The 14,054-nt window shown below is 44.3% G+C and overlaps 1 protein-coding gene across 1 annotated transcript in view; it reads left to right on the top strand.

The window, feature by feature from the left end:
* Positions 1-14,054, top strand: part of LOC144161472 (uncharacterized) — a 39,708-nt gene that overhangs the window by 2,822 nt on the left and 22,832 nt on the right. The window contains exons 3-6 of the mRNA XM_077692126.1: positions 4,831-4,982; positions 7,837-8,092; positions 9,933-10,096; positions 12,199-12,290. Coding sequence (XP_077548252.1) covers positions 4,831-4,982; positions 7,837-8,092; positions 9,933-10,096; positions 12,199-12,290 — 664 coding nt within the window. The remainder of the gene's footprint in view (positions 1-4,830; positions 4,983-7,836; positions 8,093-9,932; positions 10,097-12,198; positions 12,291-14,054) is intronic.

Below are 14,054 nucleotides of genomic sequence, written 5' to 3' on the forward strand. Positions count from 1 at the left end.
TGGTGAAAGCTGTACACCAAGCTGCACCTTCAAAACCTAGATGCACAACTTGGGCGATGCAGGGCACAGCACCAAACAGAGTTCCATTGAGTGTTATGGCTGCCAGATAATCAGTGGGTGCGTTAAGGTAGATACCTCTGTGCCCTGGAACCCAGACTAGGTGAATTCCCTTGCATATTTTGGTACGAGCATCGAGAGCGTACGGCGAACAGGAGTAAAGATTGCAGAACATAGAGCGTAGCGCAGTGAAAGGGATTTCGTCGCGATGAGCGCTCTCAAATGCTCTTCACTAAGTTTTCAAAGAGCGAGGGCAATCGCCAAAACTTCCGGCGAGAATATTGTGTTAAATTAGGAAGGCCCAGGGAAAATGCCCAGTCCTGCGCAGACGAAAAGATACCAATACGAGCTTTTTTGTCCTCAACGAAAGTGTCCTTGGGCATAACCACATGTGTCGGAAACTTCTCGAAGTGGTTGCTCAACAGTTCAGAAATCGTCCTTCCCAGCAAGTATTTGGAATTGGAGGGGAAAATATTACCACACTCAGTTTTCACCCATCGCATTCTGTGGCTCAAACTAAAGAGCAGAGAGAACGTTGATATTTACCAGGGCTAGTAAAGACTGGACAAAAACCACATGCAGACGCTTGTACCTGGGCCATGGCTGAGCAAGAAAGAATGGTGGTGAGTGAATGACGAGCCTTTGCGACCTTGCAATAGGCAATTTCATTATACGGAGGCATGCGTCTACTGTCAACACCTTGAATCGGGGAACTAGAGGATGGATGCGAGCCTCCAAAGACGTTTGAATGACCTGTATTCTATCAGCTGAGTGAAGTATTTCATTCCTTGTACAATGTTTCATATATTCTGCTACTGTAATTTGTCTTGTAATTCTTTTTCATTTGTCATCTGCTCACAGTAGCATTTGCACTTTTTCATTATCATGTCGTATTTGTTTTTGGTACGTGTTTCATTACGAGTATGAACGCGCCTACAGATTTTTGGCCGTATTACTATCTTTTTTTTCCTTTACCTTGTACATGCGTTGCCAAGGTGTCTTATGTTTGCCATTTTTTGTTTGTGTTGTACTGCTCAGGTACCACTCCCCTCAGTAATGCTCCTGGGGCCATGAGGGTATCTTGAATCAATAAATAAACAAATAAATACCCTAATAGCGACGTACTTGGGTAAACCCAAACACAACTGCAAAGCTTGTCGTTCTAAAGTAATCCATGGACATAGCTTGTAAATCGGATAACTTGAAAACGTATCCAGCTTAATGCTGTAATAGGGCAACCGTACAAGCGGGACAGCTTTAGCACAAGCCTCTAAGCATACCCGACTTCTTATTGCAAAATCTCTTTCACAGTGAGACCACTCTCCCCGCTTTAGCCGCAGTACAATCAATATAAGTACGTAAATTTAGATTGCTCTCATACATCACTACTAGGTATTTCAGAGAAGTAACCTGTGATATTATTTTCTGTCCGTGTGTCAGACAAATTGAAAGACGGTCTTGCACCGGGAATGCCAAGACAGCACACTTGTCGATATTTAAGGATAGGCAGTGCCCGTCTAGCTATCATTCTAAGGTCGAGAGATAAAACTGCAGTGACTAGAACAACGAATATACATTAAAGAAGGCTACATCGTAAAGAACTCTACATAGTCAGCATACAAATATGACTGTGTTCCCGTTATAATGAGACCCTCGCCAAGCAGCACATTAAATAACCCAGGAGAAAGGGCTGATCCTTTAGGTAGGCCTGCCAATTTATTCGAATTTTAAGAGGTGGCTCCGTGCTAGACAATAAAGAACTTGCGACCCGATAAAAATATCTTAAACCGCGAATACATTTTTGCAATATATTCCGGACAAGATAATCGTGCAACTTTTCTATAAGGGTGCTGAGTTCCGCGCAGTCATACGCTTTAACGACATCTTACATCGCAAGGGCTCCGGCATCTCTAGAACGACAGGCCAGATGAACGCGGCTCTCGAGGTTTATGCGAGCCGACTACATCGAACAGCCTGGTCTGAAGCCCACCTGCCGACGGCTCAATATATTAAAACTTGTAAAAACTTCTCGTTTCTGCACAATAAAATCCTCTCACTAATTTTGACAAGGATAAGCGTTAAGGTCATCGACCTTGTATTATCGAAAGCATATTGTAATCTGGGTTTTTTAGGCAAGGAGATAACTTTAGACAGACGTTAATCAAAAGGAATCCAGGAAACACGCAAAGAGTGGTTCACAATATGTAGAATGTCTTCGGGCGGCTCATTGAACAATATTTTTATAAAGGAACTGCAATGCCATCTGGGCGTCGTGCTGGATTGGGTCACAGAACAGGGAGGATTTTAGAGAAGCAAAGGTGTAGCTTTGCCTGTAGTGCCAGAAAAAGCGTAGTGGCGGCGTCGTGAACTACCCAGTACGCCCGCTTGATGGCGCTGTAAACACGGCTTTGTAAACATGGCGGATGCTTTTTGCACAGGCCGCTTGAGCTCCTTAATAACATGGCTGCCCTCGCACGGCGGCCGCCGGCTCGCTGCTCCACGGCCGGACTCGACTCTCCTCCTCCCGCGCGCGAAAGGAGCGTCGAGTCCGGCCGTGGCAGCTCCTGCTGGTTCCTTGCTGGCACGCTGGTCGCGTGTTTACTTGCGCCGCGCTAGTGAAGTCATGTTACGCCAGGTGACCAGATGGCCTCGACTGGCACAGACCACAGTGAGCAGCAAGTGAGAACAAATCGTTTATTGACATCCGCAAGTTTACAGAGGCCAGGACATCATTTCATTTCGATCGCTGCAATTGTACGTCGCTTTCATGACAACATTTTTTTTTTGCCATAACAACTCGTTCACTTGCGCTAAGATTTCGAACGAAGGGCACGAATGAGGTATTGACGGCGACAACGGTTTCGTTTGCACCGTCTTTCTAGCGGAGTGCATAACACTCACCTTCTGTTGGAAGAATCAAATATTCTGGCCTCGACAGCTGTCTTCCGATGCGGAATTTCCCACATTTTTCACTCAACAAGCACTCAATTACCGTGTTTTGCCAGTCCTCTCAACAACTGATGGACGCAAAAGCACATAACAGCAATAACAGTCACGAAACCAGTGCTCCGCGCACATAGAAAGTTTAGAAACGGTGGGCCGTTGCAGCCATAGAGTTTCTCACTAATATTGAGAAACTCTATGGTTGCAGCGGTTTCAATTTGAATTGGCGGCTTTGTGGTTGCGAATTCAGAAACGAGGTGGTGCACCAGTCGGCTGTTCGTAAAAAAGTTGCGTACATTTTTGCTCAACGAATGTTTGATGTGGAACTTGTTAATAATATTTTTAAATAACACATTGTAAGCGAACTGTGTGAGCTCTTTGAGTCACGGAATGAATGTTTTGTATTCTATACCAAAAGTAACCTTTCGCTTGCGCCGTCTGGTGGACTTGATGGTCGAAAAGTGCCCTGCAGTTTGGTCACGTGGGGCGTCGATTTTTGCGCCGCCTATAGGAAAACCAGGGAACGTCCAAGCTTGCGAGGCCTGATTGGGTACGCGCTGCAACACATCGCATATCTCCCACATTGTAACTTCCTCAAAGACAACAGGCAGCCTCAGTACAGGATAGCCAGGGGCCAGGGGGCCAGTACAGGGAAGCGAAAGGTGAAACGATCCTGCAGTTCTAGAGCTAATTGATCAAGGAGAGTTTTTTGGGCGGTTGGACTGTGTATGAAGGTTTGGTGCAGTCACACCATTTTAGCGATTCCGCAAGAAGGTGAAGAAAGCCCGCCTTTTACAAGTATTTCAGAGAAACGAGAAGCGGTTAGTGTTGTACCCCACTCTTTCCCGTGTAACTGTGCGTTTAAAGACTGCACTAAAATGCCCTAAAATTGCTCTAGTCGTCGGGACGCCGATTACACCGTAATGTATTTCACGTTGTTTTTATTCGGCAGTAGCCCCTCGTGCATTCATAATTACATCATGGACTGTGGCGCGAAAACACAGCTAACGTGCTTCCACTTTATTACAAATACATTGCCATGAAATAAACACATTTTTTCGTTATGATAAACCTTCTTCTCCTCAATCGAATTCAAGGAAGCAAGTTGTGTTCGAACTGTATAATTTCTTCCACGTTAGAAAACGAAGCTCATTCTGTGTTCGTCATAGCTGCCTCCCATTAGTCGCGTTGTGATTGCGAAAGGAACCCGTAACTATACTTTTAGTGCGGATGGTGTTGAGAAATTCATCATATTGGGGGTTCAAAATTTTGTTATATATCGTGGACTTCAAGCTCGGCATTCCAGCTCTAAAAATGTCGTTCCAGCTGACACTCGTTGTTGAATATTTCTATTTATTACAAAGCATCTCCTTCCGCCAAAAAGCTACTAGCTGTCGTTGTAGTGCTTCCACTCTAAGTGCTTTTATCACCATTTAACCGAACGACTGCCCCATGGCATTAACATGATTATGTGTATGAGTTCACTATAGTTTATAAACGGCGCTATTTTCGCTTTTTCTTATCTATGCATTCATGTAGAGCACTATGCAAAAGTGGAACGTGCGCGGAAATACAGTGTTGGTAGCCCTGTCTGAATCCTTGCTTTAACCAAAATAGAGGCAAATAAAGGATCACCACGGAGGGCATAGGCATTTCAACCAGTTAGTATTTAGCATTTTGGAGATGCCCTCGGAAGAACCTTCCCCCAATTCTTTATTTTTGTTTTTCTTTTTTGTTTGTTTTTGAAGAAAAAGCCCGTATGGCAAGAATTACTTTCTCGCTCACGTCACAAGTGAACGAAGTGGTCTAATAATGAGGACTTCTCGGCAGGCTTCGACTTCTACCACGTGTCCTGCGGGACGTCTCCAACATAGACACGAAGCTTACATTGCTCGGAAAGCCTGTGTCCATGCCGGTAGGAATATCACCCACTGCGCTGCAGAAAATGGCACATCCTCTCGGCGAACTGGGGACGGCAAAAGGTAAAATTTTTGCTGCAGTTTTTTTTTTTTTGTTAACGAAATGCGTGTAGGCTGAGGAACGGCCCCGTAGTTTGTACGTAGTTCCATTGTTGATGTGGTGCCATCAGGAATAAAATAAACAAATACTGAACGCGACATTTATGGTAGTAAACTTGGGACACATGAACATGAACATGTACTTATATGAACATTAGTAAACATGAAAAGAAAAAATATATCTTAGTTTTGCAATATCCTCCGCTACATCGCGACGGCAGTAGATCAAAATATCTGCAATACTATGAGATGGGTTTCTGAAGTGGACATATAGGCGATCAACTGTCAGATCAACTGTCAGGGAACACGTAAGTCGGCTGCAAACATGGCGTTGTGAACTCATGTGCCAATCATTTTCGAAACCTCGCGTGCGCTGTAAAACAAACTATCGAATGTTTATTCTACAGAAATTATCAGATTGTCATTCAACACCTTACGTATATTCAGAATTAGTCCTGTCATCGTTGAAGGACCGCTTTCGAATACCTACCTGACAAACTTACACTTCAGTAGCGTGCCGCATTGACCCAACTAAGACCATTGCTATTGCGGACGGTCGTATGTTTTTAGAAAAAAAAGACAGCGTGTTGGGCACAACATGTGAGATGGGCGATGGACAGCACTGGCGGATTCCAAGCTGCATTGTTTCGTTCGGAAGATAGTGAGAAGCCATGAGGAAATTTCCTTGGTGGGCCAACCTTGCATAACTACACGGGTTACGGACTGAACATGTGGCGTGGGAAATTTCGGGCCTCCTATTCACGAATCAGCAGGCAGTCCTGTGTCACTGTTTATAGACTCGCAATCTAATTGTTGGTGTTCTGGTGACAATTTGTTATTTGTTGCTCTGTGAAATTCAAGCTAAGTGAGGATGGAAATGGTATATGAACCCCATTTTTGGAAATCTCTATCTTTTCACTCTGGAATAAGTGGCTTCAAAGAACGAATTGCATCCAGATGTAATGCCGCAACTTCGCTACGAAGAACTAACACCACACTTTCTCCAGAAGCTCTACAGTTGAAGAATCTTTTGCCCTAGTATGGGGTTCGCACATGATGCTGCTACCGCTTTAGGGCAGTTGCCAGAGCATCTGGGCAAAAGAGGAGAGTAGCGGTTTGGCTCCGATTTTCACTTAGAGCATTCCATTATTAGGCTCTAGTGCTTACTTACTGTGCCTTCGGGGCCTGGCTTCTCATAAAACCGCATCAGAAACATCCGCTTCTATCTTCTAGTAATCGATTATTTTGCTATAGCACTAAAAACAGGTATTATTTTTTTCACTTGATGAACTGACTGCCCTAGATGCGCCGTTCCCATGGGTAGAATCTGAAATGGCAACAAAATGTTATCCGTAAGCGAAGTTTTCAAAGAAAGCTTTATGGCTTTACTTTTTAGTACAGTCTAACCTTGTTAATTTGAACTCCGGGGGGATAGAAAATCTGTTCGAATTAGCCGGAGTTAAACTAGCGGGGGTCTCTCTCATTGGCGGTACAGTGCACGCTAGCAGTATCAGAAACGTATGCGCGACAAAATAGACAGTGTTACACGTCCTTTGTGGTGCGCAGTCAATAGTTAAGTGTCACAAAAGAAAGAAAAGAGAAAGATTCAGCGCCCGCTGGAGAGAGAAAAGCACCGCGCCCCCGCAAGCGCGCGAAGCGAGATCGCCTGTCTTATGCCAGCTGCTTCAGTGTGCGCGGAGCAAACACGCGGTTAGAGGTTTGAGAAGCTGCGGATGCTAGTGACGCATTCGACTTTGGCCTTCGGCCTCGAATTTCACGAAAAGCATTCTGTGCGGAGGGGCAATATTTTTCTAATTAACCATGGCACGTGTTTCAACTTCGAATTGGCGAGTGTTCCCCCATTCAAATACACGTCACTTTTCCCGGACCAATAGACCAGTTCGGATTACTGCTGGTTCGAATTATGCGACTACGAATTAATGAGGTTCGACTGTAGTATCGGCGCACTTAAGACGGCTACCCATCTTTTATTTGCAAGTACTGTCATAGTATTCAATATTCGTGATGCTAATTCAAATGGATACATCCTACCACGCAACCACAAGTGCGTGTGTGGTTCTGCACTTGTGGTTGCGCGGATTAACTGCGTGATGTGCGTGCCTGTCTTAAAACACTCCCACTTTTAATTAAGAGTAAAAGACTGAGTTATGTTTGCGGTGTAGCTTTTGCAAAAATATTCGACTCAGTACTTTGAAGGGCAATATTTCAGATGTAGGCGTTTGTTTTCAGTGTCCGCCCTTTCATTTCAAAATTGTCAAAACCGAAAGAAAACACCTTTCATACCTCAGGTAAATTCACAACCGGTCTGCGCGGTGCGCCACAATTAATTATCATTTCCGCCCGTAAGCTGCTGAAACCAGCTCCACTTACTCATTCATTGACAAAGGATATGTCGGGACGCAAAAGGCGAATCATTTTCACAACGAATACGGTGTACACCAATATACTTACCGGATATGCTGTACGGTATACTCAGGCCCCAAATAATAAATTCCGGGTAAAAGAAAATTTGATATTCCTACAGCGCGAAAAAGTTTCTTCGAAGCCAGGCAGTTGCTCTGAGAAGCTCGAAAAATCCCTTTGGCTGTCATACAGTCTAGTGTATTTGAAAGCCGCTTCATTGCTGAAAACGTTGTGCCGAATCAGCTTATTCTCATCTAACTGAGCACATTTTGTTAAGAAATACTTGAGATGTAAGTGGTGTAAGTAGCGCATTCATTACTCTTGAATTTCTGCATATGCGGCACCAGTATTATGAACAAATCGTCATATTGTGCTGGTACATTGTGCACTGCAGCTGCAGCAAGAGCGGGCACCGTTATGATTCTCAGCGCCCTCAGCTCCACCTCCATGGAAGACGTGGCGGCCACTGCACCCTGCGGACTTCGGTGGCTCCAGCTGGAAGTCGTTAAGGACCGCTCGGTTACAGAAAGCTTCGTGTCTCGTGCCGAAAGACTCGGCTACACTGCAATCGTGCTCACCATCGACATACCGGTCTTCGGGCAACGTCTTTCGAGCATCAAGAACGGATTCACTTGCCCAGAGCACATCGAGTGAGTTCCTCTTAGTTCCGCTTCATCAACGTGTTCGTTTTCGTTTCAGTAACGCTCCCTGCGGAACGCTGTAGGAATTGCAAATCGGGGCTGGCGAGGCACTGAAACTTATTTAAAGGTGGTTGTAATCGACGTTCGGGTAAAATATGTGGGAAAGCATGGGGGCCAAAAAACATGAAATCAGGCAGGTGCACGTGCATGTACTGGATATTCCACCGTTATCTAGAAGCCCCAAAAACTTTTAAGACTGTCCAAAGAATATTTTGTCACGAACGCAAAAGGAACCTCAAACGCAAAATCATTTTGCTTTTATATAGGGTTTGCTTACAATGAACGCCTCCTTGATTACCAAGCGCAAATGGAGGCACCTTAGTTTAGAGCGACAGCTCTACTGCACTGCATCTTTCGAGGTCATTCATCGCGGCACCATGACCTTCAGCCGTCACAGGGAAAGCTGCGCCTTTCTTATCTTTTCGCTTGCTGGGAGCTTCGCCTATAGGTTACCACGGGACTAGGCGATGATACAGGGGCTGCCTCGCATACGCCTTATCGCCTACCCACGGCTAGGAGGTCTCAGCGTGCGGTTAAGCGCAAGAGAACCACGTTACTAGGTAAGAGTTTAACGTGTGATGTATGAAACCACTTCGCTGACTGCGTTTACAGAAACGATTGTATATAAACCCACAGTGCACGCGCGCAAAAGCGCTGCTTTTCCGGCGGCTTGTCGATAGTCGCCATCGATGGCATGCGGGCTGGGATGTCTTTGTGTGCCCTTCGGCACAAGTGAAAATATAAACACAATCTTTCAGTGGATATAGCTAGACACCATGCTGCAAAATCTCACGCGAATACAAACGTTCACAAAGCAATGTGGGATTATTCTTTGCTTCCACGTGTATAATTAGGTTTAGCCGTGTTAAACCTGAACCGTTCTTTGTCTATGTCTGCGTGCAAAGATATTCTTCCTTCAGGTGTAGGACGAGTTTTATAAGATTTTTGTGGCGCCCACTAACAAACATTTAAGCAAAAATAGCGCAAGTAAAAACACCCCTGCCCGAATAAACCCCCGCTGAATAAATACGAACTTTCTAGGAAGATATAGGCTAAAAAATGTGCCCCCATTTGAATCGGTTCCGAGCAACGTCCGCCCTAGCGAGATAAGGACCAACGAGTGTTTAAACCACCGGATTTTGAAAATCGTCAAGGTGCAGATGGAAAGTGGGACGTCATTAGGCCGCGAACCTAACTTCGGCCACCTACCGGAATTGCCCATCCTAATATGACGTGCAATGAATTTTTTTTCTGTGTATTCATAATGCATGTGCTATCCCCGTCATATCGATTAGTTGCACGGACGTCGCTTGAGCATTTTAAATTCAATGCTCCCGAACGCCTCCGTCTGTGCGTGTGTGTGTGTGTGTTTGTGTGTGTGCGTGCGTGCGTGTGCGTGTGCGTGTGCGTGTGCGTGTGCGTGTGTGTGTGCGTGTGCGTGTGCGTGTGCGTGTGCGTGTGTGTGTGTGTGTGTGTGTGTGTGTGTGTGTGTGTGTGTGTGTGTGTGTGTGTGTGTGTGTGCGTGTGCGTGTGCGTGCGCGTGCGCGTGCGTGTGCGTGCGTGCCTGCCTGCCTGCCTGCCTGCCTGCGTGTGTGAGAGTGAGTGAGTGAGTGAGTGAGTGAGTGAGTGAGTGAGTGAGTGAGTGAGTGAGTGAGTGAGTGAGTGAGTGAGTGAGTGAGTGAGTGAGTGAGTGAGTGAGTGAGTGAGAGGCTTCCAGAAGTTTGGTATTGTTTAAGCCTACTTGGTTAGTATGAAAAACACTACTTTTTGGTATTTATTTTTTTCACAGCCTAGCGAACTATGAAGGGACAAACTACGCTTACCTGAACAAGAAGAAGAACAACTGCCTAGAGCTTCTGAGGCAGCAGTTCGACAGGTCGCTTACTTGGGATATTCTTCCCTGGCTGCGGAGCATCACCAGACTACCTGTGGTGGTCAAAGGAATTCTCACTGGTGAGGCACAGTCTCAAAACGATGTTCATGTGGTTCCCATGAACAGCACGCATCCGCTTTTGCAATAGGTATTGCCGTCTTGTTTGCCGCGGAAGCGTTTACCTGATATCTACGTGCTCAAAGTTCCGGATACGTTCCCGATTTCAACAGTTGGTAATCAAGGACTAATAAATGTCGCACAGAAATACACACAACAGAATCGGCGCAACATGTATTACTTGTGCAAGGGTGGAGACTCCTTCGTCAATCTACAGCTCCTAATTCATTTCGGCAGACTGACAATTTAGTTTCAGTGTCAGTGTGGCCAGTACGCTGCCATAGCCAGAATCCGGTAAGCCTGAGCTTGCGTTGGGCTATGTGACCCTGCGTCGACGTAAGGCTCCATGAGCTGGAACCAGCATTTGTTTAAGTTAATTTAAGTTGAGGTCCGTGCACATCTGCGCGTGAGTAAATTTCAGCCTGCATGAATTTATTGTGGAAAAAAATAAAGGAAGCTTACACTATGGCATAACACTTCAAAGTAGAGGAGCTGGCCGTACCTTTCACGACCATCACGAAGGTTAAAGTCCAGAATTGCAGCCGATTTGCTTCTACTTCGCTGCCGCAACGACCTTTACTCGATTATTGTTACTATAACTGTGAGCTGCTTCAAAGTTTCTTTTCATTCTTTGTTTTTTTTTTTTTTTTTTTGAAGTGAAAATTATTTGACATCACCTTGGAGGGGAGTGCGCTTTTACGTGTCTTTCTCGTTCCGAGCAAGTGTTGCCAGGATTAAAGGGAACGCTGTAATTATTTTTGCCAATCTTGGCCAATCTCCCTCAGTACGTATGCTTAGCTTAACAAACGTGCGCAGGCGACACTGGGCAGGCATCGCGATGGACGCACACACAAGCGCTAGATATTTTCTAGGTTTTGTTAACTACCTGGCGGTCGCCGCGAGGCTCGCGCTCACGTGCGCATGCCCGGCAGTTTGTTGGTATTTTTAACTGCGGACTCGAAAAAGAGCGATTCGTTACACAGCTTCGCTGTTAATAATGATGAGCTCACAATCGCAGGTCAGTGCCAAAACGATTCCAGCAGTTCGATGAGCCGATGGTCTTTGGGACTTGTGGCTCGCTATTTGTCTTCTCTATTCCAAGCATAGGCAAGACACTTTCAATGGCAGCGTATAAATTCTTAGATTCTTAACTTCGTGAGAGAAGGCGTGCCCTGCTTGCAATTTAAAAGTCGCCCTGTACATTAAATCGAGGTAGGTGGGCGCCACTTATAGTCATAATCAATTACGAAATATCTATGCTGTGGCTCCAAAACTTCGTTCTTAGACCATCTCGTTTCATTTTTCTGCGCGATTCAAATTAAAATCAGCCAGCATCCGCGATGAAAGCACCGGCATAAGCGTCGGTTGTTAAAAGCCTGTGTTTACTTTTTTCCTAGAGATAGCTCTATTGCATGTTGCGCAATCTCGGAGGAAGCTGTCCCAACTTTAATTTGCGGAATTTTATCTTGGTTCACTTTCAGTTGTTTTCGGAAGGTTTTCGTGCAAAAAATAACTACGTGACGAAACACATCTAAACAATTCCGGGAAAGGGACGAAACATCTTCCGTTGGTTCCCACGGTTTTTAATTTGGCAATAATTGCGCCCATTCGTAAAATGTTGCTTAAATTTTCTTTTTTATTATTTCTGGCTTCATTGTGTGATTTCTCAAAGTAGTGCTTGTATCGACTGTAACATTCTGCATAAACGTGCTTTCTTTTCAGCTGTTTGAACTTATTTGTACCTCCTTATTGTGTCGCTTCTCTCCTCGTGGTCTTTAAGTGTGTTAGAACGTAGCTCTTCATGAGGACGGAATTCGGTCAGCTACTGCTTTTTTGTTTGTGTGACTGCCCAAATCTGATAAAGTATGGCAAACACGACCACAGAACCATGTTAAGCCGCTATTTCACCCTATATCGAATGTCGTTCGCTTGGGGTAGTGTGAGGAAAGTCGTTTCAGCACACAACCGTTACAACCAGCTTCATGTATTTGGATGCAGAAATCATATTTGGATGAGCCAACATTATGTTTATACTTCACTAATGTGTTTTACATTTCTTATCTAGCTCAAGATGCCGAGGAGGCTGTCAACTACGGCGCGTCAGCGATAGTAGTCTCCAATCACGGTGGCCGGCAACTGGACACTGTGCCCGCGACGGTGATGTTCCCATGCTCCCTTTTTCTCTTACCTGAATTTCTTGCAAGAGGCGTTACCCCTCACCACCTCCTGTAAGCATTTTCGGGTTGTGTTCCAAGAAACAAATTTTTTTGTGAGCAACAGACACACGAAAGTAAAATGAAATACAATGCTTCTCAATCAAGGCAAAATACACAGTACACCGAATATCCTCAGTGACCAATGTTCTCCTAAAGCACTGGAATTTCTGGCTGAAATAACTGGAATAAACTTTTCTGGCTGGAATAACTATTTCAGGAACGCATTCCACTCAAGAAAAAGCATTTACTTAATTATACTAGTAAGTTTTAGGAAGCGTATGCTGGATTGAATGCCTTTGCGTGCGTGACGTCCTTCTTGTGCCTAACGGATGAAATATGAATAAAGGCGTAATTTTGATTTTGTAGGTATCAATATTGTGGAGAAATAATAAATAAGCCAAGCTTCTTCAAACTGCTAGTGATTGAATTGTATTGTCAGACATACGCTTCGACGGAGAATCCTAACGCCGATATCTACTGCACATAAATGAAACCGCTTTTTCTGAATGAGTCCCAGCAAGTAAATAGCTCTCTTCAAGTGCTGATTTCGTTCACGGAAGCATATAAAGTTTTGTTTTACCTTGAGTTGACTTGTAGCAGATTCCAGTTTACGCTTCATAAAATACATTTTCACAAATGAAGCTGAACAAATATTTGGGATTAGGACAAGAAAGCTATATTACAGGCTAAAGTTAGGCCTAGATATTTATACTCAGCAACTTCTAATCTTCGGTAGCAAACACCGAGAAGGAAAAAATTGTTTTGTACGAGGTCTTCTTGAAAACGTGCATCTCTCGGCATTTACAGGCGTTCCATACTCCTCACACCATCTCTTTATTGCGCAAAGACATTCTTGCAGCACAACACAGTCATCAAGCGAGCGGATTTCTAAAGCAATACAATCCACAGTAAAAACCTCACAGGCATTGCGTCGGGAATTACATGCACTAGATCATTTATTTAAACAAGAAATAACAATTGTGCCAAAACACTGCCCTGGGGTACACCACGAGCGGCGCCAAGAAAATAAAAACGACCACTGTTATGTATCACTGTTTCTTTGTTTGTTAGGTAAGCTCTAATTCAACTCAAAAGGCAATCCAGAACCACTGACTTCAGATTTATACAAAAGCTCATATTTCGGCACTTTGCCGAATTGTAGGAACACCACGTCCATATTGTCAGACACATCCAACTGAACAAAATGTATACATTTTTTCTCCGAATAAATGTTCAGATGGCGATGAAATGTCACTTTCCGCCAGAAATACACGAATTTGTCGTGCAATAACTTGTTCAGCAACCCACAAGTATTTGTAATAAAAATTGGTCTCTAACTGTAGATGAAAAATCTACCTTCTTAATGTTTTTAAAGGGGTATAGCCAAGCAGCCAAAAAATATGACGGAATTTCGGCCGACCCTATTGAGATCTGAAAAATTTTAGTGATATGTTGATGGCTCATTGGCATATATTTTCCAAAAGCTTTTTTTAGTCAATTGTGTTCGTGCCATTCTGAGTACGGCCTGATACGATATGACAAGTTTACTTGAGTGACTAGTTAACTTTTTTCTAATTAGGAGTAATGAATAAATGCTTTAGATACATCGTTGTCGTCATTTGCAGCTCTACCGTTTACCGTTATTCACGTAGAGCTTTTATTGCGTAGCTTGTATTCATGAGCTTTTATTACAACGCTTGTAAAT

This window comes from Haemaphysalis longicornis, unplaced genomic scaffold (assembly GCF_048455015.1).
Source record: "Haemaphysalis longicornis isolate Haplotype H1 unplaced genomic scaffold, Haemaphysalis longicornis Haplotype H1 scaffold_115, whole genome shotgun sequence".
NCBI lineage: Eukaryota > Metazoa > Arthropoda > Arachnida > Ixodida > Ixodidae > Haemaphysalis > Haemaphysalis longicornis.